General features: G+C 38.8%; 1 protein-coding gene and 1 pseudogene across 4 annotated transcripts in view; one reads left to right on the top strand and one right to left on the bottom strand.

The window, feature by feature from the left end:
- ERCC6 (ERCC excision repair 6, chromatin remodeling factor) overlaps positions 1–22,884 on the bottom strand; it is an 80,767-nt gene that overhangs the window by 55,800 nt on the left and 2,083 nt on the right. For all 4 annotated transcript variants that reach the window (XM_045841972.1, XM_045841973.1, XM_045841974.1 and 1 more), the window contains exons 2-5: positions 19,624–20,059; positions 17,653–17,773; positions 15,608–15,731; positions 12,078–12,801 (exon numbers count right to left, since the gene is read on the bottom strand). In XM_045841972.1, the coding sequence (XP_045697928.1) occupies positions 12,078–12,801; positions 15,608–15,731; positions 17,653–17,773; positions 19,624–20,045 (1,391 nt within the window). In that variant the 5' untranslated portion in view covers positions 20,046–20,059. The remainder of the gene's footprint in view (positions 1–12,077; positions 12,802–15,607; positions 15,732–17,652; positions 17,774–19,623; positions 20,060–22,884) is intronic.
- LOC123820884 lies at positions 5,870–6,679 on the top strand (annotated as a pseudogene).

The following is a 22,884-nucleotide window of genomic DNA, read 5'->3' as shown; positions in this document are numbered from 1 at the left end:
GAAGGGAGGGAGAAAGAGAGAGAGAAACATCAATGTGTGGTTGCCTCTCATGTGGCCCCCACTTTTTTTTTTTTTTTTACATAGTTTTATTTCTTGAGAAAGAAATTAATTCCCAAAACTGATTACATTTATATTTCTGGATCAAGTCTAGGTTAAACTTTCACTAAATTCAGGCTTTTAAAAAATCAAGTCAGGTTCAGTTGTATGTGTTCAAAGATACAAGCAAATCATGCCTCACTATGTAATTTGGCCTTTGTGTAAGTGCCACCTGAAGGTGCTGAATCCTCATCCAGTGCAAACAAAGACCCAACTGAAGGACAAACAGGATAATCCCAGTGCAAAGGGAGACACTGCTAAGCAAAAGAAGAAAAGGAGGAGGAGAAAGGTTCCATGAAGACAATAAAATGGAGAGAGCAGCTGGGAGAGTGGTTCTTGGGACCATGGTCTTAGCAGCATTGCAGGAGAGGAAAGGGCAAGTGTGCACTAGGCCTCCACCAAGGGGTGGGAGAAACCAGCAGCTGAGGCAATGCTCTTCTGAGTCTACCACACCAGACCAAGTTGATGCATACCTTCCACCTGACGCAAACTACCTTCAGACTCCAATTTACTTCCACTTTTTGGACTCAGATTCTTATCTCCTAGGGAGGTGTGAGGATTAAAACAATGAATCCACATGACATGCAGCACTGCATAGTAGTAAACATTCAATAATGTTAGCTATCACTGTTGTTCTCGTACAACCTCCTCTCATCCCCCACTGATGCCACCCTTGCTCAGGCCATTGAGGCCTCCAAATTTCCAAATCCAAAAGACTTTTTTCAACATTTATCCTACTTAGCATGACCACTCTCAACATCTGAAAATGCTGAGTGTTTCCCTTCTAGAATTAGACATGCATATACTACAGCCCTCTAAACCAGGATCCAACTCACCCCTGATCACAAAAGCCCCAACGCTCAAGGGGAAAGACAATAAAGATATTGTTTTCCCAAATGATTACGGCTTGCAGAGTATTAAAAGGTATTCTGTGAGATTTACATAATGGAGTCATCAGTCCTTTTTAGCTCAAAGTTATTCATGTACAATAAAGTGAAAAATAGGGCAGAAGAAAAAAATCTTTAAGGTAAAAATGTATCAAAAACTAGTTACATCAACAGGCATCAAAGCTATAGATTCAGGTTACACTGGACCATGAAGCAAATTCTATCCACCTCCACACCAAACTTGTCAGGTCTAGACTCCGGCAACTTTTCCTAAATGCCCATACAATGTGCTGTTTAGTTTGCTTTATAGACAGGAAGGTGAAGGCAGCTATGTGCTGACTCTTGGCACCACCTTGTGGTCACATCTAGATATTGCACATTCCACATAATTCCACAAGTGGAAGGAAACTGCTATTTATACAATACTGTCCTGGCTCCCAATCCCAGTTCTACCTCCTAACAGTGAGATAGATCATGGACAAGCTGATCAGTGTTGGGAACCGCCCTGACTGGTATCAGAAGCTGAAACCCCCACCTGGCTAAGGCTAAGGGAACGCCCTTGGAACTGTAAGCCAGCAAGGAGACAAAAGCTTATCTTCCTGGCAGGAATGCTGTTTCTGCTGCTTTATTCATAACTGAACCCCCAAAAGCTTGGTCGGTTAGCCAAAGACGGGTAAGATTCCCCACGGGGGGAACGACCTAAGCCAGGCACGATCACTTTGGGAGGCCCCCCCAAAAGAAGGACTTGGGGGGCTGCAGCAAAAGGGGGTGATGGACCCTCGCTCCTCGGCTCTGACATAGCCTGAGTTCTCAGCATCTGGGAGAAAATCTCCTTATCTCTTGGTTACCTAGTTCCCTTGCTCCACCTAAGCCTGAAACAATGACAGGGTGGTGCAGCTCGGTACTGAGAAGTGGGGATTCCTCAGGGTGATCAGGCCTAAGAAAGAATATGTAAATTACTGTGAAACCTTCTTTGTTTAGAATGCTCTCAGTTGAATGAGAAGGGTCTTAGGAGGAAGTTAGTTTGTTCCTCAGTCTTACAGCCCTTTGACCCCCAACTCAATAGACCGGCAGAGTTCTTTGTTTTCTATAGTTCCTTACTTCCCCTAATGAGTACTGTACTTTACCTGAATTATTATGCAGCATGAGCCCAATAAAAGCAGGTATGGACTGTAAATCGGCGTGCTCCCCACTAGGGGGGTGGCCATTTCGTCCCTACTTCCCCACAGAAACTAGTTTGTCTCTGTGCATGTGTTGTTTTTTCTCGCGTGTTTATCGTCGAGCCATCCACAGCGTTCCATGGTCACTGCTGGCCGGTGACCCACGCGCAACAGATCAGCTTGAAAAGGCCAAGATTATGTGTCTGTATTTCCTACAACAATTATAGCAACTTAAAGCTATGTATACATTGAATCAAAGACTGGAATAAAATGTAGAAAAAATACGATGTAGATTGTCAGAATGGCTATCATCAATACATCAACAAATAACAAGTGTTGGCAAGACTGTGGAGAAAAGAGAACCCTTGTACACTGCTAGTGGGAATAAAAGACTAGTGCAACCATTTTAAAAACAGTGTAGAGGTTCCTCAAAAAATTAAAGAAGGAACTGCTTTATGACCCAGCAATTCCACTTCTGGGTATATATCCAAAGAAAATCAAAATACTACTTTAAAAGAATATATGCACCCCTATGTTCATTGCAGAGTTATGTGCAATAGCCAAGATTTGGAAGCAACTTAAGTACCCATCAACAGATGAGTGGATAAAAAAGTTGTGATGTATACTACTTGGCCATAGAAAAAAATGAAAGACTATACTTTCAGAGACATTTCTATAGCTTGTTAAAAAAGAATAAAATCTTAACTTTTTTGCCACAAATGGATGGACCTAGAGGATATTACACTACGTGAAATAAGTCAGAATAAAATAAACACCACATGACTTCCTATGTGGAATTAAAGAACAAAATAAACTAACAAAACAGAAACAGACTCAGATATACAGAACAGACTGATGATTGCCAGAGGGGTAGAGGATTGGGTAAAAAAAAGTGAGGGGATTAAGAAGTACAAGTTGGTAGTTACAGAACAGTCACCGAGATGTAAATAGCAGCATGGTGAATGTGGTCATTAATATTGTAGCAACTATGTATGGGTTGGGTACTTGAAGTATTGGGGAACCACACTGTGGAGTATATGATTGGCCACTATGTTGTATGCCTAACCTATAGTAGTATAATATCAAATGTAAACTGACACTGAAAATTTTTTTAAAAAGGTGTAGGTAGTTTTTTTCCTCTTATAATTTTATTATTCAAAAAACAAGGAATCATCAAAAGTGAAAGGTAGGGATGGCAGGGAGGCTTTCAAACCATTTGAAGGTACCAACTCAAATCAATTTCAAGCTATGATCTTAGCAGCCTGGCCCAAAGTACCAAATAACCTGAGGAGACTCAGGCTCCACCTACAGAAGAGTCTGATTCTATGCTCTACTGAGTCTCAATGACTGTAGGGGGTAAAGGGAAAGGGAGTGGTGCCAGAGTGGAGACCATTACCTTCTCAAACTCCAACATCCTTATCAACAATTCATTCCAATTGCCTCAAAGGTTTCCTAATTGAGAACACTAAGGGCCAATAATAATGAAGAATGCCACCAACCTCACCTCAGAATTAGTGGTAACTCAGTCAAAGTGCAAGAGCAAGGCCCAGCTCCTCCTGCCCCTGACCTGCTGCCTCAGATGCTCCAGACCAAGAGCCCTGATGATATTCCTCAGGTGATTCTGAAGCAAACGCCCTAATAGGAACCAGGTGATCTACTATGTACGGCATTTAACTAAATGAATTGCCCCAAAGGTCCTCTCCAAAACCTCTCCTATATAGACACAGTTTTCAGGGTACATAAAAGAATTTTAGAAAAACTGATGTACAAACTGAATCTGACAGAATCTATAGCCCCCCAAAAGAAAATAATACATAAACCTACTTACATACATCAACTGGTTCCCAAACTTGACACTGCATTAGAATCACCTGGGAAAGCTTTTAAAACTTATTGCCTGGTAGCTCAACACCAGACTTCTTGAATCCACACTTCCGAGGGTGGGGCTCACAGGTGATTCTGCAGAGTCAGCCTATGGACTAGGAACCTTTGCTTTGATCTATGCTCATTGCCAAGGAAATACAGGCTGATAGGTTAGCAAGTTAAACAATAACAGCTAACAAGTGGAAATAGTAACAAGAGCTTCAGAGTATGGGTTTAAGCCAAATTACAAACGCTAACTCTAGTAGTGCCAACAGAAGACGAAACTTATTTGAAAGTGTATCCTCTCACTCAAGATGTAACCTGACCTATGCCTAAAGTCTGACCCATGTAGTATTGACTGCTACTGGGAAAGAGACAAGAGTTGTTGACATTTTTTTGTGTTCTATCTCAAGGTTGGCAAACAGCTACAATGAATGCTCCTGCTTCCATTCACTAAGGTGAGGGCTTCTGTCCTCCCTGTCCTGAAGCAGACAGCTCAGAAACTGAGCCTCTGCAGACCATGGCCACCAGACCAATATCCAAGGCAATCTAATGAGAGCCCTAAGGAAAGAATGTGCTTCCAAGCAAAGAAAGCATTTTCCTTTCCAATGATGCACTTGAAGTTATGGACAAATGTAGCATGTATCTGACCTGCATCCTAAGGTCCATATCAAAGTATCTGAAGTAGCCATCAGACGAGGCCCTGTGCTGGGATGAATTTGCTCCAACCAACTCCTTCCCAAATACCTGGTCTGAATTCATTATTTCCCTCATACTGGTTAGGTCCTATCTATACACATATTCCCTGAAATACTCCAAGTTCTTTGCTGGAAACCCTAGAAGCTAGTCCTAGAATGCAGATATGCATTCATGCATTGAGAGCAAAGACAAAGCAGTGGCAGCTGACCTACCTCAACTGCGAACTGAGTCAACAACAGAGGTCACAAGAACCACTGATCTTTGATCAGCTTGAGGAGAAAGGCACACCTATGGGATGTGGGGTTTTCTAGGCCACTCAAGGGCTGTCCTGGCTATACAAACTGGACTAGATAAGAAACATGTACATGTACATCAGGGACATGTGTCACTCAAACACTGAAAATGTGTTATTTGTATTAAGTCTTTTTTGGATCCTGGAGCTCCCAGACTCAAGCTTTCCAAAACAACAGTAAATTTTAAGAGCTTAATTTTACCACTAAGAACCACACCTTCATGGAAACTTTGGTACCACAAAATTAAAATTAGGAAATAATGGATGTTTTGAAGGAACTGACCAAATATTTACTTCTAAGAAATGCTCATCCATCCTGATACATTAGGAGATAGGAAAATCAGGGAACACCACTGAGGAGATAGCCTCTGAAAGCAATTTCATGCAGCAAAGGAAGCAGGCTAAAAACGTGGGAGAGGCAAAATACATGGGCAGTTTAAGAAATGGTTAAAACTACACTACAAAGACTGATCTAAGGTCTTGGGCTGAATCAGAAAGTTGGATCGTAAGTGCTAATATCCAGTCCCAGAAAAGGTTAAACTGTACAGGAAAGTTGGTAGCAAATTCCCACTAAGTATCAGCTAAAAACAAAGATACCTAGTTAGGACTAACCCAGAGCTAATGAGACCTATGACACAATCTGAGAGAATAAAGATGTCTAGAGTCACCCACTTTCACTTTTAAGAATTTAAAAGAACATTATAATGAACAGGGCTATAATATATACTTAAGTTCAAAAATGTGCCTAGACGTTGGCATGTAATGGGGAGAGGGAGGGTGTGTGTGAGGTCATCAAGCAGGGTTGGGTGGTTAAAACAAGACCAAGACGGAACTACAGCCAGGCACGGGTAGTAGGCATGGTTCTGCCAAGAATGAAGATGGCAGTGAACATAGACTCAGCATCAGTCATGAATAATAAACTAAGTCGACATAACATGCAGGCCTGGATCAATGAGTCTCTGCAGCTGGATCTGATAAAGATCCAACAGTTGTGCTCAGGGGCTGCCTACTGTCAGTTTATGGACATCCTGTTCCCTGACTCCACTGCCTTAAAAAAGTGACATTCCAAGCTAATTTAGGACATGAATACATCTACAACTTCAAAATACAAGCAGTTTTTAAGAGGATGGGTGTTGACAAGTAATTCCTGTGGACAAATTAGTAAAAGGAAAGTTTCAAGGAAATTTTGAATTCTTTCAGTGGTTCAAGAAGGTTTTGATGTAAAGTATAATGGGAAAGTCTTGTAGTTGCCAGATAAGGTAAAAAAAAACCCAGCAGTGGCTCCCTCCCTTGTTGCTCTAACTCTAACTCTGAACAAACTCAAGAAATCTCTCAGTTACAGCAGTGCAGCTACCTCCACAGAGGCCCAATGAGACACACAGAACTACTCCAACACCTACGGCTGGCCCAGGTGTGGTGCCAAAGAATCCTGGTGTGGGCGATGGGGATGACAAAGCAGTCAAACTGATGCAGCAGGTCAATGTATTGAAACTTACTGTCAAAGACTTGTAGAAGGAGAGTAATTTCTACTTTGGAAAGCTAAGAAATGTAAAATTGATTTGCAAGAAAGAGAGGGGAAACAACCTTGTATTGCAAAGGGTTGTCGACACTGTCTATGCCACAGATGAAGGCTTTGTGATACCTGAGGAAGCAGCCCACAGAAGACACAAGAAGAGTATTAGCAGCCTGGACTAGCAGAACATTCAAACTCTTCATTCTAAATCATGCACTTAACTGTGAAATAGTCTTTCAGTATTCTTAGAAGATTCACTGGTTTCAAAAGAAAAAAAGTACATTCCTTAAAGTGCACTTTGCAGAAGTTTCATTCCTTTTCCAGTAAGTTTGAGTTAGGAGCTTTTTTACCTTGTAGCAGAGTATTTTTAATATCTAGTTGGTTCAGCCTGGAAACAAAGAGGCTGACCATGGGGCTTACAGTATGGATGCTGGTAACACCGATTGCTGAAGAAATTGTTTATATGATACGTTGAGGTGGAGACTTTAGCAGAGAAACAAAGACTAACCTGAATTTTGAACTAATATATAATCTTGGCAGAGAACATTCTAATACATAAATACCTTTTAAAATATGCTTCCATATTTTAACCTGACAGGAGAGTTAGTGTTTTGCCCTTCTATCTGCAAAGGAAGGGTCAGACCTTGGAACTTTGGAACCTGCTATTCACAGGACTTGCAGGGCTGCCTGAATCTTCACAGACTTAACCTTGGCCCAGAAGGAAAGTTTAAAAGCTTGGTCTGGAAAGTCATTTGGTGTCCTTGACCAGCTGCATCTCTGCTATGAAGCAAGAGGCATTGTTGCCTGAATAAACAGAGGGTGATTCAGCCCTGAGATATTTGAGTTCAATAGCTTGATTTTCATTGGGCATTATTTCTCTGACAACTTTTCCAATTACCCCTGAAATTTTTATTTATTGTGTATGTGTGTATGCTTTAACTCTGGGATCTGAATGGGGATTGTGTACCATTTTAATGTCTTTTAAGTTTACATTTAACATGTTTCTTTCTTGTTCCCCTTACCCACAGGGGATTCCTTTTTGACTCCTTAAAGTTTGCTGCGTAGAGTGGAAGTTCAGCAGGCAGGTGATCATAGTTCAAGTTCTTTCTGGTCCTCTGACAAAAGGAGTGTTAAGTAAAGGCTGTCAGTACCTTGAGATCTGCCAGGCTGGGTGTTTTGGTACCTATTTCCACAGCCCTCCACTGTTGTCAGAATACTTTGCCAGTGCAGTAATCTCCTTGAAGATAAAATTCATTAGCGTGTCACTAAATGTTAATTTTCTTTTGCATAAAACATAGCACCATATCTGAATTATTATATTTAAAATGTTCCACTCCTTTACACTCACTCATTTGCTTTGCCCACAGCCTATTCAGTTCGTTTGGCGGGATTCTGCAAAATGTGTGTCACCCACTACCGAGACTGCTCGGCCCCCAATGCACTTGTTTGTTCCTGGTGGTGGAGTGTCCTAAAATGTGTGTAGAAAGCAGGTATTTTAAGATCAATTGTTATGTAGTGCATGCTCTATGTGGAATTCAGAGGAAACACAGATTAAATGACTAACAATGCCAAAAATGCAAGTAACTAGCCACTGTTCAAGAACAGTGGTGCTATGTTTAGACTTTTGTTGTCCTAAAATTCCATTTTATTGGAGACCCATTTTCCATCTGGTCTTTCAAGACAGGGGTTTTTTTTTCTATGTTAAGCAGTTTATAAATAAAATTCTGTATTTTAAAAAAACGGGAGGGAAATGACTATCCTTCGTACATATTCCTAAATTCTAAACATTTAAAAAACTCATTTCCTATGCTGCAAATTATATGGGGCTTTTTCTGATCATCCACCGTCAAACCATTGCTAAAATAAGAAATCCTAAAGTCTTTTTCTTTACTCAAGGGAATACCATTATGACTTCAATCTGTCTACAAAGATCAAGAAGAACGAACAAAATATAATGACTGGCAGTTCTAAAATGTTCTCAATATGCTTCTAAATCCTAAGCATTTTATTTTTAATATCCTCAATTCAAAGAACACCAAAGGAGATGTACAAACATTTCAATGTGGATATCTTCAGTTTAACAGCCTTAATAACTACAGCTACAAAATTTTGAAAATATAGTATTTTGGTGGCAATTAAGAGTTATTGACATTTTTTAAATTCATTTGAGGTTTTACAGTAACTTCAGCAAAAACTGACTTATGATACGGCTTTGGAAAAAATTGTTTTATGATCTTAACATTATTAAGAAAAACTCAAAATTTAAACTGAAACCATTACTGAAAATTCAGTTAAAATAAATTTCTCTTGATCAAAATACTGATTATTTAAAATATACTTAATATTGATCCAATTTAATGAGAATATATTGTTCCATTTAATCAATATGTTGACATTGACACTTTTATTAATTCTCTACACTAGTTAAAAAGACTGACACTGCTCACTGTTCAAGAGTATTGACCAATACTCCTCAAAAAATTTCAGATATTAAATATACAAAATAGCTTTAAAATTGCAATGAGAAAAGACAAATTTAAACCACTCTTCAACTATGTATTATTATACCACTGAAGGTACTCTACAATGTGAGTGTAATGGTTCTACACAACTAGATTTAGGTCATAGATCCCCAAATTGTGAAAAGAACTAGGTTGCACTTCCAGCCAAGATGGAGGCATAGGTAGACACAATGTACCTCCTCGCACAACCAAAAGGATAATTTAAAAACAAAAAATAATCAGAACTGACAGAAAATCAAACTGTATGGAAGTCTAACAACCAAGGAGTAAAAGAAACATTCATCCATACCAGTAGGAGGGGCGGAGACGGGCAGCGGGGCAGAAAGGACTCACAGCAAGGCAGCGGCTGGTGGAGCAGGCAGTCCCACATTCTCGTGTAGATAAACTGAGAGGAACAACTGGGGAGTGAGATAGACCCTGCACCCTAGCGCAGGAAAATAAAGCCTCAAACCTCTGACTGAAAACACATGTAGGGGTTGAGGCAGCAATGGAAGAGACTCCCAACCTCACAAGAGAGTTCATCGGCGAGACCCACAGGGTCCTAGAATGTACACAAATCCACTCGCCAGGGAATCGGCACCAGAAGGGTTCAATTTGATTGTGGGTAGCCAGGAAAGACACTGAAAGTCAGCACATAGTGGAGCAAGCGCCATTGTTCCCTCTCAGAACCCTCCCCCACATACAGCATCACAACTCAGTGAGGTGGGTTGCCCTGCCCTGGTGAACACCTAAGGCTCCTCCCCTTATACGTAACAGGTGCACCAAGACAAAAAAAAGTGGCCCAAATGGAAGAATAGATCAAAGTTCCTTAAAAAATACAACTAAGCGACAAAGAGACAGCCAACCTATTAGATGCACAGTTCAAAACACTGGTGATAGGGATGTTTACAGAATTGGTTGAATATGGTAGCAAATTAGATGAAAAAATGAAGTTATGCTAAGTATAATAAAGGGAAATGTACAGGGAACCAACAGTTATGGGAAGGAAACCAGGACTCAAATCAACGATGTGGACCAGAAGGAAGAAAGAAACATTCAACCAGAACAGAATGAAGAAACAAGAATTCAGAGAGGCTTAGGAACCTCCAGGCCATTGTTTAAATGTTCCAACATCTGAATCATGGGGGTGCCAGAAGGAGAAGAGGAAGAGCAAGAAATTGAAAACTTATTTGAACAAATAATGAAGGAGAACATCCCCATTCTGGCAAAGGAAATAGACTTCCAGGAAGTCCAGGAAGCTCAAAGAGTCCCAAAGAAGTTGGACCCAAGGCCAAACACACCAAGGCACATCATAATTACATTAGCTAAGATTAAAGATAAGGAGAGAATCTTAGAAGCAGCAAGAGAAAAGGAGACAGTTCCCCACAAAGGAGTTCCCATAAGACTGTCAGCTGATTCCTCAAAAGAGACCTTGCAGGCAAGAAGGCGCTGGAAAGAAGTATTCCAAGTCATGAAAGGCAAGGACCTACATCCAAGATGACTCTATCCAGCAAAGCTTTCATTTAGAATGGAAGGGCAGACAAAGTACTTCCCAGATAAGGTCAAGTTAAAGGAGTTCATCATCACCAAGCCCTTATTATATGAAATGTTAAAGGGATTCATCTAAAAAATAAGATTAAAAATATGAACAGTAAAATGATAGCAAACTCACAGGTATCAACAACCACACCTAAAACAAAAACAGAAACCAACTAAGCAAACAACTAGAACAGGAACAGAATCACAAAAATGGAGATCACATGGAGGGTTATCAGTGAGGGAAGGGGAGAGAGGGGCAAAAGGTACAGAGAATAAGTAGCATAAATGGTAAGTTGAAAATAGACAGGGGGAGGGTAAGAATAGTATAGGAAATGTAGAAGCCAAAGAACTTATATGTATGACCCATGGACTGAACTAAAGGCGGGAAATGTGGGTGGGAGGGGGTGTGCAGGGCAGAAGGGAATAAAGGGGGTAAAGTGGGACAACTGTAATAGCACAATCAATAAAATATATCTAAAAAAAAGAACTATGTTGCATTGCCTTTTAAGAGGTTAGGGAATCCATGTAGCAGTCTGGATGTGGATATCAGCCGTTTTAAATAACAGAAGAAAAGGTATCAGGTCAGTGGAAAGCTACAAATAAATACAATAAAGTAGGTCTCCCTACACTGAGAAATAAGAAAAACCTGTTGATGACTAGGAAAAAACCACCCTGAGAGCAAATATTTAAAAAGTAATCTCTTAACCTGATTCCTCTATACTGTGAGTTTCTTGGTGCTCTTAGTAAGCTACACTGTGAGACTGGTGAGACTGGAGAGGCAGCACTGCTGTGCTCAGGGAGAAACAGTGGAGAAACCTGCAGCATACACTGTCATTGGCTCACAGAAAATGTGTGGCAACATGCAATTGACTTTAGAAGGAACATATTCACCTTCCCTTTTATTTTATATCTTATTTGCATCATATACTAACAAAGTCAGGGAAATAAAAGCCAGGCTACGTCTCTAATATAAAAAGATAGTAAATAGGAAAGGTATGCTGTGCATGCAAAGTATATTTCTAGCACGACAGTGGTTTATAATCCTATAGATAACTACTTTTAGAAACCAAGCTCATTCTTTCACATGCTAAAGCTTGCATTTAGACTCTTATTTGAAGGAAAATTCTCTAAAATTACTTTAATGCTTCAAAAGAAAAAACCAAACATCTAGCAAACACTGCACAAGCCAACCTTTTCCTTCTTCTAACCCTGTCTCAGGGCAACCCCTTACACAGCTCATGCATCAGGCCTCCACATTCCCTCTTGTCCCAGCCCTTCCCACAAGGCTTTTCTTGTAGATTTGCCCCCAAATCTGAGTGAAAATCCAAAAATAAAAGCATTTTGGGTCATCTCCATCAAGAACTCAGCAGCATTGATGACTCTAAAAGGCTAAGACTGCAGAAGTCCAACCTTTGAATAAAGGAGGGTGTAATGTAATAAGCTGGATTTAGAACTCTTATTAATAAACCCGGGGCCTAAGATAAATCAAGAAGTACAATCTGTTTACAATAATCTCTGCAGACTGACCTTAACCGCCGTTTATAATAATCTTCATCTCCATCGTCTCGGCATCTCACCACTTTCTGACCTCCTCCTCCTCTGGTAGCTTCAGATTCTTCCCCCAAACTTGGAAAAAAGTCATCGTCAGTCTCTTGCATTGTGACTCTTTTCTGCCATTTCCGGCGCTTGAGCACAGGCCCCAGTTCAGAGTCAGTGCCTTCTGCAGACAGGTCAACAACCCCTGCTGCCTCCTCTTGCTCCTCCTCCTCAGTGGCTAAGTACTCGGACTCTACATCGTCACAGTCTCCCTCTTCTTTTGGTCTCACATCAGATTCCAAGTGTCTCTTTCCCTTCAGCAATCCCACTTTCCCCTGGAACTGAAGAGCCCTCTTCTGGAGTTTCCTTACATGTTTTTTCAAGCGCTTGTCTGTTTTCGAGAGAATGTTGCTGCTCTTGTTTGGTTTGTTTTCACTGACCATTGGACTCAACTCAGAAGTGACCATGGCTGGAGTTTTTCTAGCTGCCCTTTTATTACAAGCTTGTTTCTTCCTTTCAAAAGACAGTTTTGCTTGATCTGCCAAATACTTTTCAAAGCCTGATGCTTCATTAAGCATTAGTTTTCTAGGCTTTTTCTCCTGTTTCTGAGGAATCTGGGTACCAAAAGGTGTCATCTGGCCAGTGCGGATGAGTTCTTCCCAAGCAATCTCCTGAGCAGGCATGAACATGCTGCCGAGACAGGATGGCCCCGCTTCTGAAAGAGGGTAACAATACACTGAGCACTAGCATAACACTTCCCGGGAATACAAGGAATATATTCACTTATTCAATAAATAGTAGGTACCTACAAATAACTCACTTTAAGAAATATATCATTAATGTACTAAAGCATATTACTTATGAAGGATAGAGTAAAATTTATTACAGTATTCATCATGCCACCTTCAATATACTCTTGTTCAGAAATGTGATCTCTCAGTAACTTTTTCCAGAATATTGCATTTTAAATACACTTTTATGCATCCAAAGACAGAACTAGTCATTTGTAACATAAAATAGATACACTTAGCTATGTTTCCTTATCAATTAAGGAGTCACCCAGGAGGAAGCAATCTCCCAAACTGCCATGTCATTGCTAAACCAGCATTCAGGTGGACTTAAATTCAAGACACAGTAAAACTGAAAACAGACACCTAAAGAAACAGTATGCACCTACATAGGTGAAACATAAATGTTAGATCTGCACTGCCCAATATAGTAGTCATTGTGTGGCTATTTAAATTTAAGTTCAAAATTCAGTTCCTCAGTTGCATTCGTCATATTTCAAGTGCTCAATAGCCACATATAGCTGGACAACACAGACTCCTTTTCCATCATTGCAAAAAAGTCTACTAGACAGCACTGGGCTATATATAATATGAAGTTAACTGACTGAAGGAATGGGCTAAAATTGGAAGCTATGCCATAACAAGTATTAAGTAACCTAGCAATCATCCTTCTTTGTTAGTTGAAATTAATAATCTCTGGCAAGGTCACTTTACCCATCACCAAAATACCAAAAGTTAAGGCTTAACAGTAGAAATCCATATTCTAAACTCTACATTTCTGGTAGGCCAATTACACCATGGCCAGTTTCTCATTAAACTTGTACTAAAAAGAAAAAAAACCACAAAGTGCACAAATCCTAAATGTACAGTTCAATGAATTTTCAGAAGGAAAAAAAAAAAAAACACATACACCAGCATCCAGATCCAGAAACACACATTACTAACACCCTAAAATGTGCCCTTATTGACATCTCCAAGCCTCTACCCCACCTCAAGATAATGAATGACCTATCAATGGTAAAGACAAATTATACCTGACTTTGAACTTTATGTCAACGGAAAAGTTCATACTCTTATGTCTGGCTTCTTTTACTAAACATTACACATGTAAGATTCACACTTGTTGAATATAGTTGCAGTTTGTTGAATCTCATTGCTGTTAGAATTCAATTATATAAGCATACTACAATCTTTCCATTCCACAATTAATGGATAGTTGGGTAGTTTCCAGGTTTTGGCTACTAGGAATAATGTTGCTATGAATACTGTGGTACACATCTTTTGGTAATATGCTTACAATTCTTTGGTTATGTTAAGCTTTAGTAGATACTACCAAACAGTTTTCCAAAATGAGCCTACCAATTTCACATTCCACCAATAGTATTTGAGAATTTCAACTGGTCCATAGTCTTGCCATTCCGTTTTAGCTATTCTGTTTGGCATGTAGTAGTACCACTGTAAGGAATACTTTTTATTTTCCTGATGACTAATGAACTGTGGCACTTTTTCATAGATTTATTGATCTTTTGGATAATCTCTTTTGAAAAACATGTTCAAGTCTTTTGTCCCTTTTTCTCATAGGTGGCATGCCTTTTAAAAAACATAAAGACTTCTAGTTCTTTATACATTCTGGATTCAAGTCCTCTGACTGATACATGTATTGGCAATATCTTCTTCTACTCTGCCACTTTTCAGTCTCTTCATGCTATCTTTCACATACAGAAGTTTTTAGTTGTAATATAATTAGTTTACCAGAACTTTTCTTTCACAGTGAGCATTTTTGTCTCATAAAGTCTTTGCCCCAAGGTCGTGAAAATGTTTTCCTATGTTATACCCTATACTTCCCACCCGACATCCTCTTTCTCAAACCCCACCCTGGGAATTTATATTAGGGTAGCAGTGAAACTATAGATGGATAAAACTGACATCATTACAATACCACATATTCTGACTCATTATCATAGTGGGTGCCCCCCATTTATTTGTTACCAATGAGAAATATGGTACCTCAAAAACAGAAAGCATGAGGTTTAAAAGCATATCTAATATTTCTTCTATCGCCTCAATTAATTCTTCATAATTATCCTGTCTTATTGAATAAATTTCTGGAGCTAGTAGAAAATATTTGCTTGAAGAGCTTAAGTGCTAAGAAGCCTTCACCTTTATTTTAAGTAGTAAATGAATGAACAGCTACCAATAATTTCTAAACACACATATACATCCACTGACTACAAAGATACTTCGTTTTTTCAAAAGGTTTTCCAAAAGACAGCCATCCAAGGCAGTTATATAAATAAAATCATGGCCATGGTATAACTGGAATGAAGGTGTCTTTTCTTAAACAACAGAACTGATGTTTGTAAAACCTGTCAAATATGTCTCAAAAAGACATGTGAAAGCAATTCTGTAAATACAGTTCGATGATGCTGGGCTTACAAAATGTAATTCAATCAAGATGTTAGTTGCCTATGAAATTAACTATACAGAAATTTTAAGATACCTAATTTATTAAACATAATACTAAATATGCACCAGCAGCCAGCATTAGACTGAGTTAAAATTTTACTTTCACTTTCTAAATTAAAAGAGATTTGGTTCTGCAGATGTAAAGAATAAAATTTTCCTAAATTAGTTTTGACAATAAGGCAAAGAAATATATTTTTCTCAAAACCTAGGCCAGAACTCTGACTATAGGCATCACACATCAATTTAAGAACACAGAAACACCATTACCAGAATCGTCACCTGCGTCCTCCTCCTCCAGACTGGCATGATCTATTTCAACTTTTACTTCCACTCCTCCAAGGATGGCCTGGAGACGTTTTTGTTTTGCTGTGATTTTCTTTAGCTGTTGTTCCTTAAATGGTAAATATTGAATAATACAGAAAACAGCAATGCAGTGATTTATTGTTAAATACAAAACATTACAAAATTTAAAAATTTTAATCAAGAGCAAAATAAAAATAAAACAGAAATTTCATACATTATTATTACTACAGAGAACCTTATTTGAGCAATGTCCTTTTCCTAGCAGGAAGTAGACCTCAAAGCATTTCTACCAGACAGGCATCCCTGTCCCTACCCTCTCTCCTGACACGGCTATGTGCTGAGTAATGATGTTCACATGTACTGACTCTCCTTGATTTGGGAGATGGAACTGCTCTTCTTAGTTCTCCCATCACAACTGGGTAAATCACCACACTTCTTTGTGTTCTGGACCTTATTAGCCAATAGGGTATTCAGTCAATAGGCTATAGAGATAAGAAACATAAAAATGAATGTTCAAAAGTTGAAAAAGTCAATCTCCTTTGATAACTTACCATATTTATGATTGTCCATTATGGTATTCTACCCAATCACAAAATTTTAAAAGGAAAATATATTTTGACATATCCTTTTACCCCACTCACCCCAAACTCCTCTTTGTCTAGTCACTCTTTATATCACCAAAGCTCAGATAGAGTCATTCCTAGTGCCTCCCCAATTAACTAGGCCTCTAGTACCTGGTTCTTCCCAAGGTCAAGAATGTTTAAGTTTCCCCTTGTCCCACACCAAATACAAGTGTGGGGCAAGGGGAAATCCTGAATATAAAGACCATGTTAGAATGACTTGTAATTTGTTTTCTCTTGCAGTTTTTCTCAGCACAATCTAATTTAAAACAGCCTTTCTCTCTGAATAGTCTATGTCTAAATATCAAAGAGCTGCTAAAGAAAGACAGGAATATATAATTGAGTTGTACTATTACCTAAAGCAGCCTAAAGTTTGATGCTCTCCTTTCCTTGAAACTCCAGCCTACCAGAAGCCCAAGGTCAGAGAAGGTATCTGCACATTAATTCACATGCTCCCACCGGAGGCCAGGTACTCACTCCCTCTCTAATTTGGGAATACCAACAGATGCCTCAAGCTACTCCTAGCTGTGACTTACGGGCTGCTATTCTGGAGGTGAGAGAAGATGGGTGGTAAAGACAATGGAATGGTGAGCGGAAAGCAAAAAGAGGAACTAAGTCTATACACATCCCCACTAGCATAGTTTAAATGAAAGATGCGTGGACTCTCCTCATTGCAATAATCAACTGCAAGCACAAAGATATCTGTTAGTCACTTTGAATGGCAGAAATAAAATGATCAAAACTAGTCATTCTTATCTCCTACAATGTATTTTCATAAACTGTATGTAAATTCTAAAAAGTGTTTCAAATCTTACAAAAACAATGTCATAAGTAACACATGTTCCCTTCACTTAAGTTTTACAACTCTAAATGCAGACACAGTGTGGCTGGGTAATGAATGTAATACCTAAGTCCAGCCTCTCAGAACAGTGAGCCTGAGTGTGTGAGGGATGGTGACTGCATCAATAGAAAATAAAGTGTAAACAATCAGTGCAAGCAGGAGCTAAGCAGGAAAAAAAAGAAAGTTCATACAAAATAAGGAGGCTGACCAGAGGCCAGCACATAAAACAGAAGCCTGAGCTGGGTAAAAGAAAATGGTGCAGCAAAGACAACTATGAAAGCACACAAGTGAGGAGTCATGTAATCCAAAAGCAGAACTTTCTCTAAAATATGCATGTATGTATCTATACATGTATGTCCGTGTTTTTAAAAATATTCTTTAACAAAGGATATTAAAGGGAAACAGCTGAAAAACTAAACAACAAAAAATAAACCTCTAAATTGTCTATTATAAATATTTGCTTCACATCTTATAAGTATTTCTCAGAATACTTTCTAAATATTAAATGAGTCTAAATGATCACTTTTCCAAGGGTTATTTCAAATCACCTTATTATACTTTTGCCGTTTTACAGAATCTAGTTTCCTGTTGATGTCTCTGTTGGTGGCAGCTTGAGGGCTAAGTTGTTCAATAATTTTATTGATTTGCCTTAGGGATGTCGTACATGACCTGAAAAATAAGACAAAATGTCTATTTTCCACACTGGTAACATTTTTAATAATATAATATAAAGAGAAAAATATTAAAAACATGTCCTTTTTACTTCTTATTAATTAAGATAAAAGAAATTAACCAGAATGAATATCTTTCTTGGCCACAAATAGAATTTGAAGGGTTGTTAGAAGTTTAACATGACTACTAGTGTTTTATCTGACTTATTTAAATCAGTTCATCTAGCTTTATAATCAGATTAGTTTATTCTATATGCATTTTAAGTGTCTGTTTTATTCCAGACACTGTGCTAAAAACAATGGGCAATAAGTTGTCTTTTAATATGAAAAAAAAATGCAAATATGGTTTTTTTAAGACTATTTTTTAGAGCAGTTCTAGATTCACAGCAAAATTGGAGGAAGGTATAGAGATTTCCCATACTTCCTGCCTCAAGTATGCACAGCCTCCCCCCATTATCAACAAGCCCATTATGGAAATCTTCCAAAATTTGGAAAAGTACTAAAAATGCTGAAATATTTATTATATAAGTCAGACATCTATGACATTATTTTTCTTTTACATGAGGCTAGAAGACACATTTGCTGTAGTACTACCCTATGTGTGGCAAAGGGGAAAAATATTAATTTATAATACATTGTTCCTAAAATAGACACCATAAAATTATAGCTCCCAATTTTCAAAAGACAAATTCAGTCTTGACACTTGTGTAATCTGGTGCTGCATCGTTTATGGATTTCAGGATAAAAGGATGTTATCAATGCAAGTTATGTCAGACTAAACACCACACGTCACCATCCATCTAGTGTTAATCTGCCTTGTGACTCTGCAGCACTCTGTCACCTCTGTAAGCAGATGGACACATTTCTAAGGTCAAATGTAAAAAGGCGTGTTCATTACAAAGAGTCAAGGTCTTCACACCTAAAGATCAGACTACAACTATTTGAAAACACACCAGAAAACATGTCCTTTAAGTGCCAATAACCACCTGTACTACAGCCTTCCCCAGGGGCTTGGCAATAGTTCCATGTTCCTCCTTCCTCTCCCCTCCCCCAACCACCCCATTTGAGATTGTGTCATCCTTCCACTCAGTCCTCCCCTTCTCTTTTTTGCTTACCTGACACTGCCTAGAAGGTAAGTACACAAGTGAGGAGTCATGTAGTCATGGCCAAGGGAAGGAAGACTGGCAATGGAGAGTGAACCTAATCTTTCACACCCTCCATTTAGTCCAGGTCCAGAGCCTGTTCCACCTCTACCAATGTGCTATGCTCAACAGAGCCCAACCCTGTGTTTCCTCTAAAACAAAAATGAAATCCCCATGAGACTCCATCTTCCCTCAAAGTCAAAAATAGGAGAGAAAAAAGAAAAAACAGAAAGACGTTTCTCATTTCTAGAAATACAAAATTTTAAAAATTACCAAAAGACTGACACTTGGTTTAAAGACAAGAAACTGGAAAGAAATTATAGGACAGAGAAAAATGTGAAGGGACAGATGTGTTCCTAATATCTAGAGCAGGACATATCAGAACTGTAGGTATACTTCACCTAAGAACCATTTTGTGCATATGCTTGTGAGTTCTGGATCATTTACTTCTCCCCAAGACATTATGCATAAACAGACTATTGCAAGCTGGACTGAGACCCTAACTACCATGCACAATGCTGCTCTAGAGGGAAGGGGCTAGGGAAGGTTCAAACACAAGGTCAATGATGGCCCTTACTAACTCTACCTCCCAAATAATAAGTTCTATAAATCTCCTACTATTTCTGGAATACTACAGCTATTACCTGAATTTCTCCATCATATGTAAATACAGGTTTGCAATTAGAAAGAAGATGGTCCAACTCACGTGAGGTCATCCAGGACTGACTGATACTCCCTCTCTGCATCAACAAGCTGGGCAACACGGCTGGCCTCATGGATGGCACTGTCCACCTGCTGAAGCACACCTTGCTCCAGCACGTCCTGGTCATAGACGTCCACACCCAGTCCCTGCAGTTCAAGGGCCTGTGCACTTGGCTCCACTGCCTGGATCTGATGTCTGTTGATGTGCAGCAAGGCAGGCTTTCTCCTTGGAACTTCTGATGGACACCTCTCAGCAGAAGTGGATGGCTCAGTTGGAGAGGAACAGGAAAGGAGGCTGTCTTCCATCTCTGCATCACCTTCATTTTCTTGCTTGATTGGCATTTCTTCATTATCACCGACACACTGACTCTGTAAACAGTCTTGCTCCTGAGTTTGACTTGAGTGCGGAATTCTCTCATTTGACATCCTCCTCAGACTACCTAAAAAGAAAATATTTTTTCAATAAGCTTTTTGGTTATATAGAATTGATAGTTACACAATTTCTTAAATATTTTATGAAGCAGACTGATTTCTCAAAAGGTCAAGTAACAATCCTTCAATCATACAAATTCAAGTTTCAAAGTATGACTTTTCTTAAAAGCTATATATCTTCTTGAGTTCTGATAATAAGTAAGAAAAACTAACCAAAAGAAAACCCCAGAAGAAAAAATGCACCATCATCAACAGAGGACATTTGGGTAGCCAGCTAAAAAAGCTGGTAACCAAAATCCTGAATGACACCTAGAGTCTTCTCCAAATCAATTGAAGTCATCTGGCTAATGTTCTCCAAGTTAGCATCTTCGTTGCATTATGGCACAAATAATTTACATTACAGAGTATGATCAACTGTAATATATAGATTTAGTGATATAAAAAGAGAGGTTTTTATACGAATCTGACACTGAAAACTTTTGGCTTGAACATGTACTCCAATAAACAGAAAACTCTGAACAAGAGATAATCATAGCTCCACTCAAGTTGGAATCTCAGAAAAATTTAAATATCCTCAAAAAATAACTCCATTTCAATGTGTGATATAATCTCTCACCCATCAGGTTGGCAAAAACATAAAATTGGATACTATCCAGTACAGACAAAAAAGATACACCCTCACACAATGCTAGTGAGAATATAAATTAGTAAAGCTCCTTTGAAAGGCAATTTAGCAATACCTATTAAGGTTTAAAATGTACACGACTAGGTGTTTATTCTAGAGATATGCACAAGCATGTTTACCATGGCATGTTTAATAGTTTAATATAGGTATCAAGCATATTCAGTGGTACTGATATAACTCTTGTAAACGGAAAAAAGCCACATAGTCTAAACACATTTATATTGAAAAAAAAAAAGTTTATTTGCATCTGTATGTATGTAGTGCATTCAAAATGATCTACAGATATACACTAAACCTACAATAGTTGGGAGGGGGAAGCAGACAGTGCAGGGAAGAATAAAGAGAAACTTTCACATTTCAAGTAGTCAGGAACTCCTTGAATGAAAATGTATTCACTATATTGCCTGTATAATTATAATAAATAGATTATTAAGCAACACAGTGGTCAAGAGATAGCCCTGCTTTTAACTGTGGATAAACTAAAGTTTCCTTCAGCACTGAAACTTTGTTTCTATGAAATGACCACAAGTTCCCCCACTAAGCCCCACTTATTCCTCATTAAACAAAATGGTCCCAGAGGCCATGCACTGGGAGAGATGCTAGAACTTAGCATTGCCCTACTCTGAAAGGCTCACTCTCTAGCAGAGAAGAGTATCAAAAACAACACAGTGGGACAAAATGTAGAAGAGACATGGACAAGAGGCCACGTGAAAACAGAAAAAAAGTCAGCATTGGGTGTGGAACTCAAAAAACATGTACAGGCTAAGATTTGGACACCTGTCCCAGGGTCTGGTACACAGGTTGTGCTCAATATATGCTGAAAGGAAGATTCAGAGAGGAGTCTGAAATAACAAGTCTGTCCTGGAACTGAGTCTCTGGTGAATGCAATCACAAAAATGAAATCTCTGTAAGAAAGCAGACAGACCAGGGAGATGGGCTGGTAGGGAGCTTACAAACTGCCCAGCAATATGTCCAAAATGCAGTGAGAAGTGCAAATCTGGGCTCAGGAGAAAGAAATGTGGACGCATCACTAAAGTGGACAGCCAGGAATCCCAAGGATATGACAAGTACCAGAGATCCTTTAAGAGGGTAAGAGGAAGCTAACATTGAAATGGTTAAAAGTAGACAACAGAGGAAGAAACTTCCTCCTTTTTTTGTCCTTCTGAATATTTTCAGGAGAATTAGCTTAGTGTGCCATCATTAACTAGTCTTCCCCTTTCAACAGAGAAGGCAGGATTCTGCCTCAGATTCTTAATACTAGCTAGAACTTAATCATTTTCATTTTTCTTATTTGTATGTATGCTAGGATTTCTTTTTTGGCTAAAAAAGACATTAATTCAACCAAATATACTAAGTAGTAATATTGTAGAATAAAGAGGAGGTTAAAATAATGATGTTTGCAGAAAACTTCTAATAGAAACGGAAGAGGGAATAGTTAAAAGTAGAAAATATCCCTGGCTGGTGTGACTCAGTGGATTGAGTGCCCACCTGAGAACCAAAGGGTCATTGGTTCAATTCCCAGTCTAGGGCACATGCCTGGGTTGTGGGCCAGGTCTTCAGCAGGGGATGTGCAAGAGGTAACCACACATTAATGTTGCTCTACCCAGTCTGCCCCTCTCTAAAAGTAAATAAGTGAAATCTTTTAAAAAAGAAAAGATTATGCCAAGTTCACATAAGGAAACTAAGAGTCCAGAGAATTTGGAATTAGCAGGTCATTAGTTATCTCAGTAAAAAAAAAAATTCAGTGGAGCAACGGGTACAAAAACCAACTATAGCAAATGAAGAAATGAGTAGGTGAGGAAACAGAGGCCACAAGTGGGTAGCCTACCCTCTAAGGGTCTTGCCTATGGAAGAGAGACATCTGGAATGATAAAATAATGGGTTGGGAGAGGAAAATTAGATCAAGAAAAACTATAAAATGTAATAACTGGAGAGGGAGTTGGGAGATAACCTACACAGAACATTGTACAAAAGTCAGAAACAGGAAAAGATAAAAGTATAGAAGTAAACAAAAGGCACAACACAGCTTTCTCCAATTCTGGTAGAGGATGACTTCTGATGTACTTAAATTGTAGTACAGAGGAAGAGAAACTGAGGTGAACCTTAAAGAAAATATCAGGTAGAAGTTTGGGCATCTCATGAGTCAGG

Source organism: Phyllostomus hastatus, unplaced genomic scaffold (genome assembly GCF_019186645.2).
Source record: "Phyllostomus hastatus isolate PE091 unplaced genomic scaffold, TTU_PhHast_1.1 phas_contig_38, whole genome shotgun sequence".
In the NCBI taxonomy this organism is placed as follows: domain Eukaryota; kingdom Metazoa; phylum Chordata; class Mammalia; order Chiroptera; family Phyllostomidae; genus Phyllostomus; species Phyllostomus hastatus.
The sequence above is the reverse complement of the archived record's forward strand: the minus strand, read 5'-3'. Positions and strand labels throughout refer to the sequence as shown.